Source organism: Strix uralensis, chromosome 4 (genome assembly GCF_047716275.1).
Source record: "Strix uralensis isolate ZFMK-TIS-50842 chromosome 4, bStrUra1, whole genome shotgun sequence".
NCBI lineage: Eukaryota > Metazoa > Chordata > Aves > Strigiformes > Strigidae > Strix > Strix uralensis.
This window is the reverse complement of record NC_133975.1, coordinates 50,832,188-50,850,708: the sequence shown is the minus strand read 5'-3', so window position 1 is coordinate 50,850,708 and position 18,521 is coordinate 50,832,188. Positions and strand designations below refer to the sequence as shown.

Genomic DNA, 18,521 nt, shown 5'->3' with positions numbered 1-18,521 from the left:
TAGAGGGGCAGAACCTATCTGGATCTCAGGAGTGACAGGGGGATGTCAAGAACTGTCAGTACTGGAGGCCGAGGTTAACTTGACCGGGGACAAGTGGGAAAAACATCCCACTGTAACTGGCCCAGAAGCCCCTTGTATCTTGGGCATTGACTACCTCAAGAGGGGGTACTTCAGAGACCCAAAAGGATACCGATGGGCTTTTGGTGTGGCCAGTGTGAACACAGAGAAAGTCAAACAGTTGTCTAATCTGCCTGGCCTCTCAGAAGATCCTTTTGTTGTAGGACTGTTGCAAGTTGAAGAACAACAGGTGCCAATTGCTACAAGGACCGTGCACCGATGGCAGTATCGCTCAAACCGAGACTCTCTGGCTCCCATCCAAGAACTGATCCGTCAACTGGAGAGCCAAGGTGTCATCAGTAAGACACATTCGCCTTTTAATAGCCCAATATGGCTGGTGCGAAAGTCTGACGGAGGGTGGAGGTTAACAGTAGACTATCGTGGCCTGAACGAAGTGACGCCACCACTGAGTGCTGCTGTACCAGATATGTTAGAGCTCCAGTATGAACTGGAGTCAAAGGCAGCCAAGTGGTACGCCACAATCGACATCGCCAATGCATTCTTTTCAATTCCTTTGGCAGAAGAGTGCAGGCCACAGTTTGCTTTCACGTGGAGGGGTGTCCAGTATACCTGGAATCAACTGCCCCAGGGGTGGAAGCACAGTCCCACTATTTGTCATGGACTAATTCAAACTGCACTGGAAAAGGGTGATGCCCCTGAACATCTACAGTACATCGATGACATCATTGTGTGGGGCAACGAGGCAGAAGAAGTGTTCAAGAAAGGACAAAGAGTAATTGAGATTCTTCTGAGAGTTGGGTTTGCCATAAAGAAAAGCAAGGTCAAGGGACCAGCACAAGAGACTCAGTTCTTGGGAATAAAATAGCAAGATGGACGCCATCATGTGCCTATGGATGTTGTCAACAAGATAGCAACTATGTCTCCATCGACCAACAAGAAGGAAACACAAGCTTTCTTAGGACTTGTGGGATTTTGGAGAATGCATATTCCTGGTTACAGTCAGCTTGTGAGACCTCTCTATCAGGTAACCCGAAAGAAGAACCATTTTGAGCGGGGTCTTGCGCAACAACAAGCCTTTGTGCATATTAAACAGGAGATAGCTCAGGCGGTAGCTCTCGGGCCTGTTCGGACCGGACCAGCTGTACAAAATGTACTTTACACAGCAACTGGGGAGCATGGCCTCACATGGAGCCTCTGGCAGAAGATACCAGGTGAAACTCGAGGTCGACCATTAGGATTTTGGAGCCAGGGATATTGAGGATCAGAAGCCCACTACGCTCCGACTGAAAAGGAGATACTAGCAGCATATGAGGGGATTCGAGCCGCTTCAGAAGTTGTTGGTACAGAAGCACAGCTCCTCTTGGCACCACGATTGCCTGTATTACACTGGATGTTCAAAGGAAACATCCCTTCTATGCACCATGCAACCAGTGCTACCTGGAGTAAATGGGTAGCGTTAATCATGCAACGAGCTCGACTGGGAAAACCCAACCGTCCAGGAATCCTGGAACTGGCCAGAAGGTAGAGATTTTGGAGCATGGCCTGAGGAGCTGGCTCGTGCCCAAGAGGCACCACCATAGAATGAGTTACCAGAAGATGAAAGGCGGTATGCTCTGTTTACTGATGGATCCTGTCGTGTGGTAGGAAACCACTGGAAGTGGAAAGCTGCTGTGTGGAGTCCCACAAGACAAGTTATTGAGACCACTGAAGGAGAGGGTGAGTCAAGTCAGTTTGCAGAAGTAAAAGCGATCCAACTAGCCCTAAAGATTGCTGAACGAGAAAAGTGGCCAGTATTGTATCTCTACACTGACTCCTGGATGGTGGCTAATGCCCTGTGGGGGTGGCTACAGGAGTGGAAGAAGACCAATTGGCAGCGCAGAGGTAAACCCATCTGGGCTGCTGCATTGTGGCAGGACATCGCTGCCCGAGTGGAAAACATGGCTCTAAAGGTACGTCATGTAGATGCCCACGTGCCCAAAAGCCATACCACGGAAGAACATCAAACCAATGAGCAAGTAGACAAGGCTGTCAAAATTGAAGTAGCTTGGCTGGACCTGGACTGGGAGCGCAAGGGTGAGCTATTTGTAGCTCAGTGGGCCCATGAAACATCCGGGCATCTCGGGAGAGATGCAACGTACAGATGGGCTCGTGATCAAGGGGTGGACCAGACCATGGAGGCCATCTCACAGGTCACTCATGAATGTGAAACATGTGCTGCAATCAAGTGAGCCACATGAGTAAAGTCTCCCTGGAACAGAGGGCGATGGCTGAGTTTTTGATATGGTGAGGCCTGGCAAATTGACTATATTGGACCATTGCCACGAACACGCCAAGGCAAGCGATACATACTCACCATGGTGGAAGCAACTACTGGCTGGCTCGAAATGTACCCTGTAAATCATGCCACTGCCCGAAATACCATCTTAGGTCTTGAAAGGCAAATTTTATGGCGACATGGTACTCCTGAAAGAATCGAATCAGACAATGGGACCCATTTTCGAAATAATCTTATAAACTCTTGGGCAAAGAAACACGGCATTGAGTGGGTGTATCACATCCCTTATTACCCACAAGCATCTGGAAAGATTGAAAGATACAATGGACTGTTGAAGACTATGTTGAGAGCATTGGACAATGGGGGATGGAAGCACTGGGATACAAATTTAGCAGAAGTCACTTGGCTAATTAACACCAGAGGATCTGTTAACCGTCCTGGTCCTGCCCAAACAAAACCCCTTCATACTGTGGGAGGAGGTAAGGTCCCTGTAGTACACACAGGGAAATGGCTGGGGAAGGCAGTGTGGATTGCTCCTCTCTTGGGAAAAGGCAAGCCCACTCGTGGGATTGTTTTTGCTCAGGGACCTGGATGTACTTGGAGGGTAATGCGGGAGAATGGGGCTACTCAGTGTGTGCCTCAAGGAGATTTAACCTTGGGGGAAAAATAATCTGTGGGCCGAGTTGTATGTTGCAAAAAGTGATGGAGGAAGTAGGAATGACGAAGAGTGAACCAGATATGTGCAATGATGACCCAAACCTAGCCGGTGCTGGAGTCCGACAGTCAAACATACTGCTCCTGTCCTGAACGCAGATGGGAGCCAAGTCACTGAACATCTAGAGGAGTGAAGAAAGATTACGGAATGGATAAATGAGTATTATGTGGGACCTGGGCATGACGTAAATGGTATGGAATAAGGTGGGAAGACTGTACTGGGTCTGGCTGAGCCGGAATTGGTTTTCCCCTATAGCAGCCCTCATGGTGCTGTGTTTTATGTTGGGAGCTGGCAGGGTGTTGATAGCACACTGGTGTTGTGGCTACTGCTGAGTAGTGCTTACACAGCACCAAGGCTCTTTCCAACATTTTCCCCCCCAGTGGGACAGGGTGGGCAAGATCTTGGGGGGGACAACACCAAGACAGTTGACCCGAACTGACCAAAGGGATATTCCATACCATATGACGTCTGCTCGAGTATAAAGCTGGGAAAAAGGAGGAAGGGGGTGGGGTCACCCTTGGTCCTCCAAGGCAACCACTACGCATATTGGAGCCCTGCTTCCTGAGAAGGCCCGACATCGCCTGTTAATGGGAAGTAGAGAATAAATCAGTTTTCTTTTTTTTGCTTCCACGCGTGGACTTTTGCTTCTCTTTGCTTATATTAAAACTGCTTTTGTTTTACCCACAAGGGTTGGGTTTTTTTTTAACCTATCTTATTTTCTTTCCCCTCTTTGTCCTGTTGAGAAAAAAAGGGGAAGGGGAGGGAAGTGATAGAGCGACTTGGTGGGTACCTGGCATTTAGCCAAGGTCAAACCACCACACCTGTATACTCACTGCAAGAAGAAGAGTAAGAGAAAGGAGTGAGAAGCAACTCCTACAGGCTCAACTGTTAGGTGAAGAAATGTTCTCAGTTGAAGGAAAGGCTGAGAAAGCTCAGAGAAGAGGGATAGTGGCACCTTCAATACAGTTAAAGCTGCCCGCTCCTTTCCTCAAGTTTATCTCGATCCTCTGAAGCAGTTCCACTAGAAAGCAGTTGGACTCAATGATCTTAAAGGTCTTTTCCAACCTTAACGATTCTATGATTCTGTGTGATTCAAACACATGCTGTGAAAGAAGGATGGCAGCAGGGGTTTGGCACAAATGTTAGTGACTGTGGGCACAGTATTAGCATGCATCAAACTCCTGTTGTTGGAACAGGTTAAGATTTCAGCTCACACCTTCTTCTTATTAAGTTATTTGCCTTCTCTTGCTCTCCCCAACAGCACCACCACCACCTCAGCATCCTGAGGTAGGAAGAGTATAGATGCGGCTAAGTGCTACACTGGATCCAAAGCTGGATCCTTAGCATTATTTATCTCTTCTCTGGACTCCTGTCTTTGTCTTCACAAGATAGCCAAGACCCTGACTTTGATCAGGGTAAAAAAGAAAATCAATCAGAAACACAGTCTAATTATTACAGGGAAGAGAAATTTCAATTCCACTAGATTAGAATTTGAGCACCAGAAGGCTTCAAGAAAAGCAAAACAAGCAGCATTTTCCAATAAGCATTTGAAAAAATTAACAAGCTCACTTGATGACCTTTCTTACATTATATGGCCATACTCTTATCATTTGCAACCAAAATCACAAGCAGATAGAGTAAAGTTGTATCCACTGACTACTATGCCATCGAAAAGCTGCTTTCATGGTTGTTACTTCACAGTTGGGAAGTAGCTCAGCATTCCAACCCAATGTGAGAAAAAAAAATGATGCTATACAGAAAATATTTTAAGCTGTGAACTCATGAGTCAGGTAACAATATCAAAATAACTCCACCATTAAAAAAAATATTTCTTTAACCCAATCTACAAAAATGAACACACAGTAATATCTTGTAAATAATTTCAGCATTTACTTGCTTTGAAACACAGAGAACTTAACAACCCTACACTATATGCATTTTTTCAGCTTTTGAATCTCAGTTTTGAACACCTTCATGGATGTAAGAGAAAGGCTGCTACCTCTCCAATGAAAAGCAGTAGTGTGACATCTGAAAATAGTTTTCCTAGAAAAAATAGATCAGTGGAAATGAATTTTTAAATCAAAATCCAATGTTTTCAGAATACTTGTAAGTTTACTATTTTTTAAAATCAAACTCCTATCCTCTTTAATGGCAGGGAATATGTTTACTTTCTTCTGATTCATAGCTAACATTCTTCTCTCTCAATACACATAGATACAGCCACGTGCATACTTTAAAACAGATAATGCTACCCATGAATCCAGCTATATGTAACCAGCTGTGTCTCAGGACTGGGTACACTTCAAAACAGTCCTTCCTTGCACTGCTGTAAAATGTCTCTTATTTTGCCTGCTTTAAGGCAATGTTGTTGAGAACATGGAAGGAAATGAAGTTTCTAGCTACCATAAGTTTTTCTCATCTATCTGGATATGTGCCTTTTTTTGACTACATGCATATCCCACTGTAAGGTAAATTAGTTGCTCTGCAGTAGCTACCGATGCAATTATTCTTCTCCCTACTCTCAAAAATTCAAAAGTGACATGGGTAAGAGGATGCAAACTCTCAAGCACTTACATGAAAAATAGCGTCACCTTCTTCAAACATCTATTTACCTTTTTAATGCAAGATATAAACACATTGTTATCTAAACAGTATCCAGAGTACTTTCACAATAAAATCCTTTTCTGCAGGACAAGCAAGAGATTTGAAGTATAAGTTCAAATGGTTTAGCAACTACCAGTACTTTTCTGCCAGTAACACTCTGCTTGTGACTGCTGAAGTATGGAGTACCTAACAGGGTGGCTGATGAGAGGAAAAAGTTTTCTCACATGATTAGCAATATTCCAGTTGCCCTGGAACTTGTCACCAAAAAAATTCCAAACTCCCCACATCAGCCCTTCTACAATCTCCCTGTACAGCAGCATGCTCTAAATCCACAAGATGTTTATTTTCTTCCTGATATGCACAAAATCACCGAATTGAGTGGGGCTTTTTTAGTTTTGTTGTGGTTTTCTTCTGAAAAGTATTACACAGTACATACTGCAGATCTGTGCACATGATGGCAGAAGGGAGGGATGAGAAAACTACTGCAAGTCTCTTGCATTGAAAAAGAAATAAGACCCACACCTGTAAAGGAAAGGGAGAAGCTGAAGTTCAGATACACAAGCCTTTATTTTTTACCCACCACTTAGAATCTGTTGCACTGCTTCATTTCCCATCTGTGCTGCTGTGAAGCCTTGTAAAGAGATGATGGAGGGATCAGAGCCGTAATTCAGCAAGAGCCGGCAGGTTTGCAAGTGACCTGCTAACGCAGCCCTGTGCAATGCTGTTTGACCCAGTGTGTCCAGTGCATTCATCTGAAAAATCAGCAGCAATATAAAATAAAATATTGATATAATTAAAAGCCTGCACCTGTCCCTGCCCTTAATAAGAGCAATAACAAGAGTTTTCCAGCATACAAATTTATCTGTCAATCCCTCTGCATTACAACTAAACAAAACCAAGTAACAAAATAGGTAAATGTAATTTATATTTCCAATGTAAAGATAATTAACTGCAGATGCTTTCCTGTATTCTAACAATGCAGGTTATTTGTTTGCGTGGCTAACAGACAACACAGGATCCTCAAAACTATACTTAAAACAGCGATCAAGCTTTCGACAAATTCATTGAAGATCAACCCTATGCAAGCAAGGCAGAATTCACAGAAGAGGATAAAGAGGTAAATAATTAACCAAACAATTCAAAGATCTTTCAGCTTCAAGGAAATTACCATCTGTCATCCTCAAAAGGGGAATTAAGATTACTCACCACCAAGAATTAAAGCAAAATAAAGATGTCAGATTAGGCATTCTATGAAGGAGAGGAAAAGAAAAAAAGGAGGTTGGATACAAACAGTCCATTTCCTCCTCACTTTTTGTACTTTTACAGAAATGTTAAGTTTAACTGGATATAATTCCACCCAATACAAGACAGTATAAACAGGCAAAATGGAGTACTGCTTTCAAAGAGTATGATACAATGGCAACCTGTCTGTCAAGATCTAACAGAGCATCTAAATAACTGGAAGCATCTCCAGATAGCACTATCAGAGAAAGGAAGAGAATAATAGCTTTAAAAAGCAGGAAAAAAAATGTTCATGAAAATAACCTTTCAAGAAGATACTTTGTACCTAGCAGCGATTCATGACAAATTTAAATGCAAATGTCCAACAGCTTTTTTACCAGTTTATGAAATACAGAACTACTCTATATTCTCTGCAAGCAACTCACAACCTGTTATCTGTTTCCAAGCCTACGGACTGCAGGCTGTGAACCGCATGCATAATAGACTCTGTTACTGTACAAAACCACCTTTTTACCTTCTCAAAATGTGAACAAAGGTTTTGCTTGTTTTTTCTCCTTAAAACGCAGCCTGCAAATCCTACTACCTTTCCATGAAAACTAGCGAAAAAACATTTTGGGTAAGATTCATATTTTGTAGCTAAATGAAACTCAATTAGGGGGATAACTATGTAGAAAATATCTACTACCAGATAGGGTAAAAAAATAAAGTAAAATACCTGCAATGCAACAAGGCACGGGAAAGAACAAAGAAGTACCACATAAATAAAGCAGAGTGTGATTTGATATTGTCTGAAATTCTTCTAGATCCCTGAACAATTCTACAGGCTGGTAAAAAGCAGGAATTTCTCAGATCACAAACCTCTCTTGTAGGAAGATGTACAGGAGAACAGTTCTGCCTTCTTGTAACCGTGCTCAGCTCATGCCGCTCTAATGGGATTTCCCTAAAAGTTTTGTTTTAAATAAAAACTTACTGCTATCATAAATATTAACCAGACACTGAATGTCCCAAATCCATCATTTTGTTCACATGATGATCCTCATCTGTTTCAGGACACCGGATACCTTTCATCACTGATAAGGGCACAGAGTAAAGCAGAAGTCTGGGGCTGTACAGGTTTAGTGATGGTAAAGGCAGCATGAAATGAGACTTGTAGATTCTGGAAGTAGCTGACACATTACGTTCACCCAAGAAAGATAATCATAATTATTGTCTTCTGTAACACTGAATTCCTGTGTTAAACATTTCTATACTGAACAAATTATTGAAAAACAGCAATTCACACTGAAAAAGGCATTCACACTGCACAACTCATTACTGACTGTGTACCTGGAAAAAATGTTAATATTCATTTGAAAAGAACACTGGTACAGTCATCAGATCCATCATCTCACATGTCGTATGCAGGTCTCCTTTCACCTCCAAATAATTATCTTTGCCGACAATCGATTCTTGTGGCAGAAGAACGCCAGCCATTTGGAGAAATGCCTGCTTAGTTCTGGGACAAAGAGGGCTGCAGCTGACAGAGGGACATACACACCACATGAAGCTGTTCTTTCCCTCAGGAGCAGAATGAGGCTTTGCAGAGCAATTTCATGGGGAATATGTTCACTTTGAGGCAGATCTGCTCTCGCCAATTACACAGCACTTGTCTAAAATCAACCCAAGAATGTACCGCACTAAGGCTGAAGGCAATGGGATTTATTTCCAAATGAAAATCAATTTGAGCATTACAAATTGAAATACAAACTGAGATTAAACTCTCATAAAAATCAAACCTGGTAAGACATATGCCTGCCCAATACTATGTCTAAAAACATATGCACTTTCAAATTCAAAGCTAAAGCTTAAATTCTATTTGACAAAATGTAACATATCCAAGGTGTACGGCCTTATTTGTGTGCTGAGAAGACAGATTGTTCCAGCTGCATTAATAAAAAAAATGAGAAATATTCAACTGGTCCCCTTTATAAGCAGTCTGAAATTAGAAGGCTACAGCTCTGAATTACTTTACGGATGAGTTTTCTGCAAGGAGTTAAAAATGACAGATTTGACAGCTTTTATTCCACAGCACACTAGCTCTGGATCTGGTTTCTTCCCCTTTTAGCATGAAAACAGTCACTCCACTGCTCAAACCGCAATATAAAAGCGTAATGAAGTTATCAAATGAAAAGTGTTTTTAAGTAAGGCTTTCCATGGAAGGATACCATCCTATACAGTATTTCCCACTACAGAATCCCTTCTGTCCTTTCCTTTTATCCCTTTCATTTCCTCTTCCCCATCCTGGATATATGCAGTAGAGAAATCAAAATGGTTGTGTCTCATCACTCACTGAAGATATTTTCCCCCCCCTGCACTGCTGCTGCCTCAGAGCAGTATACACAGCTACAGCAATACTCCCTTGGCTGCCAGGCACTTGTGGCAGCTCAACAGCTGGGACCCGCTCAGGAAACTTTTTTTTGCAAGACATCATAAGCATATCAGCTTTCTGTTGGTATCAAATGCCCTAAATATCCTACTACTCCTTGACGCTACAGCAGCACAAAACGCAACAGCCTCCAAGCACTGCCATTTTCTCTGGGAGATCTTTCTAAAAGACGTACATTCTAAAAACTATATGTGAAACTTGTGCTCTGCCAGCCGTTTCAGTACCAGGGTATGCTTCCCTGCACAACGCAAGCATTCTAACTGCTCTCCTGATGCATTTGTTCTGAAGACAACATGCAGTACGTCTTTTATCTTTGTGCACCACTAACAATAAACAAAATAGAAGTGAAGAGAGGCTGGTGGCAATTTCAAGCTCTGTCAAAAGAAAAAAAAAAAAAGGAAAAAAGGTCTAGTTTCACTCTGAAAGCTCCTAAACAATCCAGCCATATGTTCCACAGTTGTCCCTTTGCATAAAAGCTTAAGCTTAATGTCACTAAGTTTGGATGTCTAAGCAGTGAGAAAAGTTGAACCACACAATCGCAACAGATCACACAGCTCTTCATGATGTTAACCATCATAGTCCAGAACCTGCTGCATTTCTGAAAGGAAATTTAATTTTTCAGTGCTTATTCTTTCCTGAGAAGATCATACCTCTACTGAAATGTTGGAAGCAAATGTATTATGCAACAAGGTTATTAAAAACCATTTAAGTCTGTTGTGAGGATCTAGACAGATGATGACAGTTGTCAAATCCATGATCATGAAAGGCTGGCAACATACTACTCCAACACACAGAAATAACAGTATTATGCAAAGATCTAGCAGAGCAGAATGAAGCCATTTCTGCTACCATCATGAACAGGGACACTATCTGTCTAACACGACCTTAGAAAAGCTCCTTTTCTCTTGCAGAAGAATAGTTTCAACATTATCCTTTAGCAACATAACACAGTTAAACAAATAGCATTCATAACATCTCCACACTTGCCCAAGGTACCAGCGAACTTGCATGCTTGCAGGTCTTTCTTTCCAACAATCATTCCAGTTCACAAAAGACTTTAATCCTTTTCTTCTGCACTGCTAGAAAGCCGACTGTCTTTCTGAACATATTAAATTTCCCATGTATCTGTAAATTCAGACAAGGAGCTAGTTATAAGAGGTATCCAACTATCTAGCAATACAACAAAACAGGATGAAAGCCACTTTTTCATTAGTTCACCACCTTCAAATGATTTTCTTTTTAAACAAAGGATTTCGACCATCTTCAAAGATACAATTGTGGCACTTGAAGATTTGCTCGTGGGTCTAATAAAAAATAGTTTATTTTTGAGGATTCTTTACAGACTCTGCTTTTATTTTTCATAAGGTACTTTGAGGACATTCAACATCAAATAAGCAATGGTGTGAAACACTGTTTCACACTGCAGTTCAGGCAAACAAGTTAAAACTGGGTATGGCATTAAAACCACAGACTTTTATGATCAACATTCCTGAAGAACATTCTAAGAAACCCCAAGGTTTCTCACCTGTGCTTTAGATGTACAGTTGGCAGTCAATTTCTGCAAACTGAAGTAACAAGTTAATGAAAGTATCTTCACTGACCATGGAATGGGCATTGATTAGACATACCATGCTGATGTGCAAGTGATGTGCACTGAGGACTTCTTCACAGTTCGAATTACAAATCTAGTCTGTGTCCTCAGTAAGGGCCAGCAAGACACACCAAAATAAGCAATTAGTGGGTATACGCTGACTCTTGGCAATACTAGTGTTCTTAGAAATATTTCTGTAAAATAAGTTGTATTGGGTTTGCATGGCAAGGTTTAGGTCGTGGGGGGGCCTACAGGGGTGGCTTCTGTGAGAAGCTGCCAGAAGCTTCCCCTATGTTCAACAGAGCCAATGCCAGCTGGCTCCAAGACAAACCCACCACTGTCCAAGGCCGAGTCCATCGGCGATGGTGTTAGCACCTCTGTGATAACATATTTAAGAAGGCGGAAAAGTTACTGTGCAGGAGCAATTGCAGCAGGAGAGAGAGGAGTGAGAATACGTGAGAGAAACAACTCTGCAGACACCAAGGTTGGTGAAGAAGGAGGGGGAGGAGGTGCTCCAGGCACCGGAGCAGAGATTCCCCTGCAGCCCCTGGAGGTTAACGGTGGAGCAGACCTCCACCTACAGCCCATAGAGGATCCCATGCCAGAGCAGGTGTATGTGCCCGAAGGAGGTTGTGACCCCGTGGGAAGCCCGTGTTGGAGCAGGCTCCTGGCAGGACCCGTGCACTGACTGAAAGAGGAGCCCATGCTAGAGCAGGTTTGCTGGCAGGACTTCTGACCCCACGGAAGGGACCCACACTGGAGCAGTTTGTGAAGAACTGCAGCCTGTGGGAAGGACTCGGGTGTGAGAAGTTCATGGAGGACTGTGTCCCATGGGAAGGACCCCACACTGGAGCAGAGGAAGAGTGTGAGGAGTGCTCCTGTTGAGGAGGAAGGAGCAGCAGAGACAACATGTGATGAACTGATCACAACCCCTATTCCTCATTCCCCTACACCACTGAAGGGAGGAGGTAGAGAAATCGGGAGTAAAGTTAAGTCCAGGAAGAAGGGAGGGGTGGGGAGAAGGTCTTTTTAAGATTTAGTTTTATTTCTCATTATCCTACTCTGGTTTGATTGGTAATAAATGAAACAAATTTCCCCAAGTTGTCTGTTTTGCCCATGAAGGTAATTGGCGAATGATCTTTCCCTGTCCTTCTCTTGACACACAAGCCTTTTGTTATATTCTCTCTCCCCTGTCCAGCTGAGGAGGGGAGTGATAGAGCAGCTTTGGTGGGCACCTGGTGTCCAAGCCAGGGTCAACCTACCAAATAAGTCTAGATCAAGCACATGTTATTCAAGCAGTCCTTCACTTTTTATTATAGTCTGACATACTTCAACAGGAAATTTACACAGTGATAACATTAAGGATAATTAAATCCAGTTCTAAGACCACAAATCGTATCTCATTTATCCCAAACAAATTCCCTAAAGCAGTCTTGACCATGCTTCAGCCCATTTCCCAAACATACATACTTCACATATTATATCACTTTAGCTGTCTGACAGATCACAGCTGCTCCTCATGAAAACTACAGGTTTTTTTATATTGCTAAAACAATCACAAATGATTTTCAATCTACAAAACTTTACATGACTGTCTCCCAAATCCATTAGTAGATGGTTTTTTTTGTGGATCAGCTGTCTGCTTTTTGGTACTGTATTTCAGAAGAAAAAAGTTCCACTTTCTTTGAAGCCCCAGTTACTCATCTTTTTCAAATTGTTACTCTCTCTATAATCAGTAGTGGTTTCCAGAAGGTAGATTAAAGCTGATTTACACAGTACCTTTCCTTTGATGGAAGAAATGGTTGCAGAGTAAAGAAAATATGGTAGGTCTCATCCATCCACACTTCAGTAAGCATTTGATATGGGATCACATGGGAACTGAATATATTGAAAGAGGGAGGGCTGCTCAGTGACTGGTTGTAAGATAATTTTGTTTTAATATTTTCATTAATGATCTTGGCACAGGAGAATGCTGAAGGGCACGAATATGAAAAATTAGTAAAAAAAAAATTGAGCTTCTCTGTGTACTACAAGACCACAGGATGGGTCTGAGTACTACTGTGTCGTGTCTATTAAAAAGGCAAACATGATCCCAGTATGCATTAGTCCAGCATTTACATTAGAGATATGGAAGTGCCATCATGCAAGGCAGTGGGGGAATGAATTCCATTCTCATTGCCTGAGCTCCAAGAATTCCTCTGGTGCTACTAAAGAGAAGGGTTATAAGCATGATTAGGAAGTGGCAATGTTCCCTTATGAGGGAAGGGAAGACTAAGTGTTTGAGGCTTTTAGCCTACCCAAACAAAGGCTAAGAAGAATCAGTTTGTTCACTGCAAATACCTCAGCAAAGGAAGCATCAAAATGGAAAAGAGGTATTTAAACTGCAGGAGAGTGCTGCTCGAAGAACAAATGGATATTCACCGTGAGGCTGCTCTTGCAGGGTGATTAGATTCAACAGCTCGTGAGAAACCTCTCTTGTAAAAAGTACAACTAGACAGGATCAAAGAGCTTAGTACATCTGACTACCTCTTATGAAGTAATAAATTCAAGGCACAAAAGAGTAAACAGGAAGAAAAAGCTTCCAGAAACACAACAAATGAAAAAAAAAAATCCAAAACCTGTATCATGCTTCAGGTATTAAAGCTGCCATGTCCCAACAATGAGAAACAAAGAAATATCAATGTTAAGTGTCTGATTAACTGAGTGCCTACAGTCAAAGCATGAGCATGAGGTCGAATTATAATATACAAGCAAGACAAACATTTTAGAATGATGAAATATGTCCAGTTAACTAATTAATACTCTAGAGCATATTCCATCTGGGAACTTCGAAGTGCTTCATAAGCCTTAATGACCTATCTCTGATGAAAAACCGTGATCGCATTATGTACCATTTTACAGCTAAGGAACTTTGGCCACCAATAAAGAGGGACCTGATCCATTGCAGTATGGAAATATATGCTTAATTTTAACTATGAGTGGTCTCCTGCCAAACACTTTTAAGTGCTTTGCTAGATCGTAAATGTGAATGGCTATCCTCAGAGTAACACAGCAAGCATATACCAGGATGTGAATGAAGAGTTTTAATGACCACCATGACCTCTATTTGCATACTGTCAACTGAAAAAACAATGGAACACATGACTCAGAATGGTTCTGTAGATAACTGTGGGCCACTTGCCACCATCACTCAGTCTACAAGTGGATCATGATTTAGGAACCCCTGCTTCAGGACGGAAAAAGATTACAAGCCATTGTCAGAATGTGCTACTGACACAAACAATAGAAGTGGGCCATTCCTGTAAGGATGATGTCTTTGAGCTTACTCCTAACCTGGCTACACAAAACTATATTTTCAAGGGAGTGCTAATTTAAATATCTACAGTATAGTAGCAGGCTTTCCAGAAACCTTCAGCACATAGAAACTCCTTGTATTTCAAAGCAGATAGTACTTGGGTATCAGCACGCTTGAAATTCCAGCATGTCCAGTTCAGTGCCTACCCAAGTATCATCAGTACTGAATTCATGTGCAAAATCAGATCCATAAAGCCATGAGGTATCTACTCCTAAGGCAAAATGAAGTTTTTTCATTTTCAGTGCATAGGAATGCTACTAAGAGTGAATCTGGGAAAATGATAACGAATAGTTTTAACTACTATGTCCTGGTTTAGGTAGGATAGGGTTAAGTTTCCCCAGCAGTGGGGGGAAGCTCTAGCCGGGTTATTCAATACCATGCTGACGTCACCTCCTGGCGCCCAAGCGCAGGAGCTCGGTAGAATCGGGAAACGCGTGCGTTTATGCGATCTCTCTGCTCTCACTGCTGTATCGGTAGATATCTTGCTCTGTTCATTGTTATTACTGTTATTGTTGTTGTTTGTTGTGTTGCTGTTGCACTGTTGTATTAAACCTTTCCTTATTTCAGTCTTGGGGCTTTGTATTTCACTCCCTTTGTGGGGGAGGGGCAGCGGCCGCGTGCTCTCAGACCCCAGCAGGGGCTAAACCACCACACTACTATAACTGAGACCTCTGGCCCTGCTTTCCTGCCTGGGATAATCTTGGTATGTCACCACTGCATATGGATTCTCAAATGCGATAAACTCTGTCATGGTATTGTTATCAAGCTATTTTATGATGCCATTAAAGTACTATGGAAGTGAATCAGCTACTGAAATCTGGCAATGAGCTCTCATACAGGCTTATAAATTACAATTTATTGTTTCAAAATAAAAAGACTTAGTAATAACTACGCATACAATTACATTGCTCGCACCTCCTAGCATGTCGTGACACATTAGATTGTTATTACAGGTATATTTTTTCATTTCTAGCTACCTGAATGAAGATGAAGACTCAAAGAGTAATGTGAACCCCTTTAAAAGCAAAAATAAGGAGATCATTTATATTTTAAACAATGCAAAGAAAGTATCCATCAAGAAGAGTTTCTGAGAAAATTAAGTAGCTAAGTACATCACTACCATGAATGTCAAGTTTGCTACTAAAACTCAGAGAAAGATCGTGCTGAAATACTTAGGAAAGATGCTTAAAAGACATCCTAAATAAAGTTATACTTTCCTCTACCTTTAGTTAATAACTTGCTGAACCATGTGTTTCTAAGCAAGCTTCATCACAGGGTCACAAATTACTTTGCTTGGTACCTACTGTGGCTAAAAGGCATGGGAAAACAATCTACCAAGAATAAGAAACAAGCAAGGGCTAAGGGATGCCCAGCATTAGACTACTAAATTTAGTAGTCTAATGTTGCTAATAAAGCAACAGGAGGCACCTAGATGACTACATTTATTAGAAATGAGTAGCAACATTCATTAAAAACGAGCAAGCTAGACTCCTAAAGCCTGTATTCAGTTACTTAGAAGACCCAATTTTCAAATGGGATTTGTGAACATTCTGTACTGATTTAAGATAAACACACCTCAAGGTTAACGTGAGAAGCACAAGGCATACAGAAGAAAAAGCAACAACAATCACAAAAACTAACACTGTATTTAACCAATATAACCCTTCTTGCCTTTTGCCTTAAATAATATATATTCAAGTATATTTACCTTTGCTCCATGTTTATGCAGAACTTCCATGACATCATTATGAGCTTTTTCAGCTGCAACATGCAAAGGTGTCATGAAACTAGGAAAAAAAAAAGGGGCGGGGGAGATATTAGTTTTACATTCCTTCTACAACAGAGTCCTTTGGAAAACCAAAAAATTTCAGAAACCTACTCTTTGTTTTTCTCATTAACATTTGCTCCTTTCCTGAGCAATAGTTCTGTAACTTGCTTCCGCTTGGGATGCACAGCGGCCACAGCACAGTGCTGCAAAAAAGTAAATATAAATTATATTTCAACTACAAAGATGACAAAGAGCTTTAAGATCCATGACTTCACCTCTTAATTATTCTGCTGAACATCAGACTACAAAATTTACAAACAAAATCCATCATATTTCTGCTGAAACTTATAACATACTGACCAAAATACAAGCTAGAGATCAATGCTAAATTATTGTACTCAGAAAAACAATTTTTGTTTTAAAGCTATTTGTCACAAGAAAAGCAGTATGTTCCCAACTACATTAACAAGGTATCAGGACAAAACCAGCACATAATGCACAAAGGAGGTAAAGACAAAGGGCTTGAAACAGCCTAACTTTCTACAAAGGGACTCCAAAGGGGTCCAATAAGATTCTGCTGCTGTTGTCAGATTAACATGACTTTTGAATGTTGCTTTGTTTCTTCTTCTATTTCAGTGTGTACTGAACTTGTTAACCTAATGGCAACTCTGTTATGCACCCTGTTACAAATTATGTAATAAACAAATGGGCAATAAAGTTCTCTTTATCTCTGCTAAGAGGTATCTTTCACACAGTGCGTTTCAATCCTCAAGCCAGCCCTTGTGGAAACACCATACAGACCTTTGCTAGGTGTAACTGTTCTCTTGCATGTGGCTGGGGTCTGCTTGCTGGTTTGTCTGTGCATTCAGCACCCAGAAGTGAGTGCTTTGTTCTCCCCTTTTTACTTTGATCCTCTGCAGAGATTAGACTCAGTCTGCCCTGACATTTTCAACAGCAGCCCTACTAATGCATTCCTGAGGCCTGAAATCACAAGCATGGTTCCAGATAAGCTGAACATCATGCTTAAAAATCAGTCCAGACATGCTTGTCTCAAGTTGGATGTCTCAAGATAGCAGACTATGAGAAATAGGAGATACTTTCGAATATTTTTGTTCATATGTTTACCCATGTTTTAAAACAGTAACCCATAAAAAGCAGATAGTCTCCTGGAATGGGAGTTCTCAAACTTTCCAATAGCAAAACAATAGCCTCTACAATGAGATAGACCCCAAACAGAATGCTAATAAGTAGCAATAGTACTGATAACCATCTTTTGCCCAGTTTCAGCCTTCACTATGAAGTAAATGCCACTTAAGCTTCCACACTGCTGTTAGTCAGCAGAGCATGTCCAAGTTTTGGAGAAGCAAGCTTTGTAAAAAACATTAAGATCAACTTTTTCTCTGAAGAATGGCAGTATTTTTGAGGTTTTGCAGATAACAACCTATCTGTATTTTCTGCCAATATGATACACCAGCACTAAAAGCAACACAAATGCTGAAATATTGCCAAACCTCAGAGCAACACTGAAACATAAACCAGGTGCTTGCTTTGGTCTTTGTGGAGGAATAGGGCACAGACCCCAGTGCCCATGGTAAAAGATACCATGCTTAGGACAGGAATAGCTCAATTAGATTGTACATAATCTCATCTGATCCTGGATGCTAAATCCTGCCACTTGGATGGGAGACCACTTGGAAATCTCAAGTATGGGAGGCAAAAATTGAGAAATCACAGTCAAACACTTACTGAACAGTGAAACCAGACATCAGCAGAGCTAAACATCCCATTTTGCTTAGCTGTCTCTGCAGAATGAGCAGGTGGAGAATAGCAAAGAAGACCACATGACTACAAAGTGATCATTGCCTAGCTAAAGAGATGCCACATATCAGCAGCTGATATACTCAGGAAGAAAAGCATAACACCATCCCAAATTTCCTACCGTCTTTATGTTCAGCCTCTAAATATCTCTACTCTGTCCTGCTTCTAAGTTCAGGCTAGGATACTAGGTCCTCCATGGAGAGAACAGAGCATATGGACACTCAGTACTCAACATACAAAGTTCTGATTACAATCACAATGTTTATAACGCTAAATACCTAGTTGTATGCCTGCAGCTGAGATCTACTACTGTGAAGAAAGCGTTCCACTGGAATAAAGTATCATAACTATAATAGTTTTAATAATACCATCAGTCCCTCTCAACTTCAGTATCTTCACTGCATCTGGGATACTGGCTGTGCTCTTTGCCTCCACTGCTTCCTCAAACAATGAAGTAAGAGCAGGATACTGCCAGGACAGTCTCAAAGACCTCTGTTTCCATAGCTAATGTGGTATTGTCAGTAATATTCCAATCCTGTAAGACCCTGTGATAGACACCTAGCATCTATTTTCACCACAATTTTACATACCCTATGAAGAAAATTTGTAATCCAAGTTTGTCCACATAAAACGTTAAGGAAATACTGGGC

General features: G+C 41.4%; 1 protein-coding gene across 2 annotated transcripts in view; it reads right to left on the bottom strand.

The window, feature by feature from the left end:
* Positions 1-18,521, bottom strand: part of TNKS (tankyrase) — a 152,628-nt gene that overhangs the window by 28,713 nt on the left and 105,394 nt on the right. For both annotated transcript variants that reach the window (XR_012628741.1, XM_074866696.1), the window contains exons 10-12: positions 16,165-16,256; positions 15,994-16,072; positions 6,253-6,424 (exon numbers count right to left, since the gene is read on the bottom strand). Coding sequence is in view for 1 of the 2 variants with exons in the window: in XM_074866696.1 (XP_074722797.1) it covers positions 6,253-6,424; positions 15,994-16,072; positions 16,165-16,256 (343 nt within the window). In the remaining variant the exon portion in view is untranslated. The remainder of the gene's footprint in view (positions 1-6,252; positions 6,425-15,993; positions 16,073-16,164; positions 16,257-18,521) is intronic.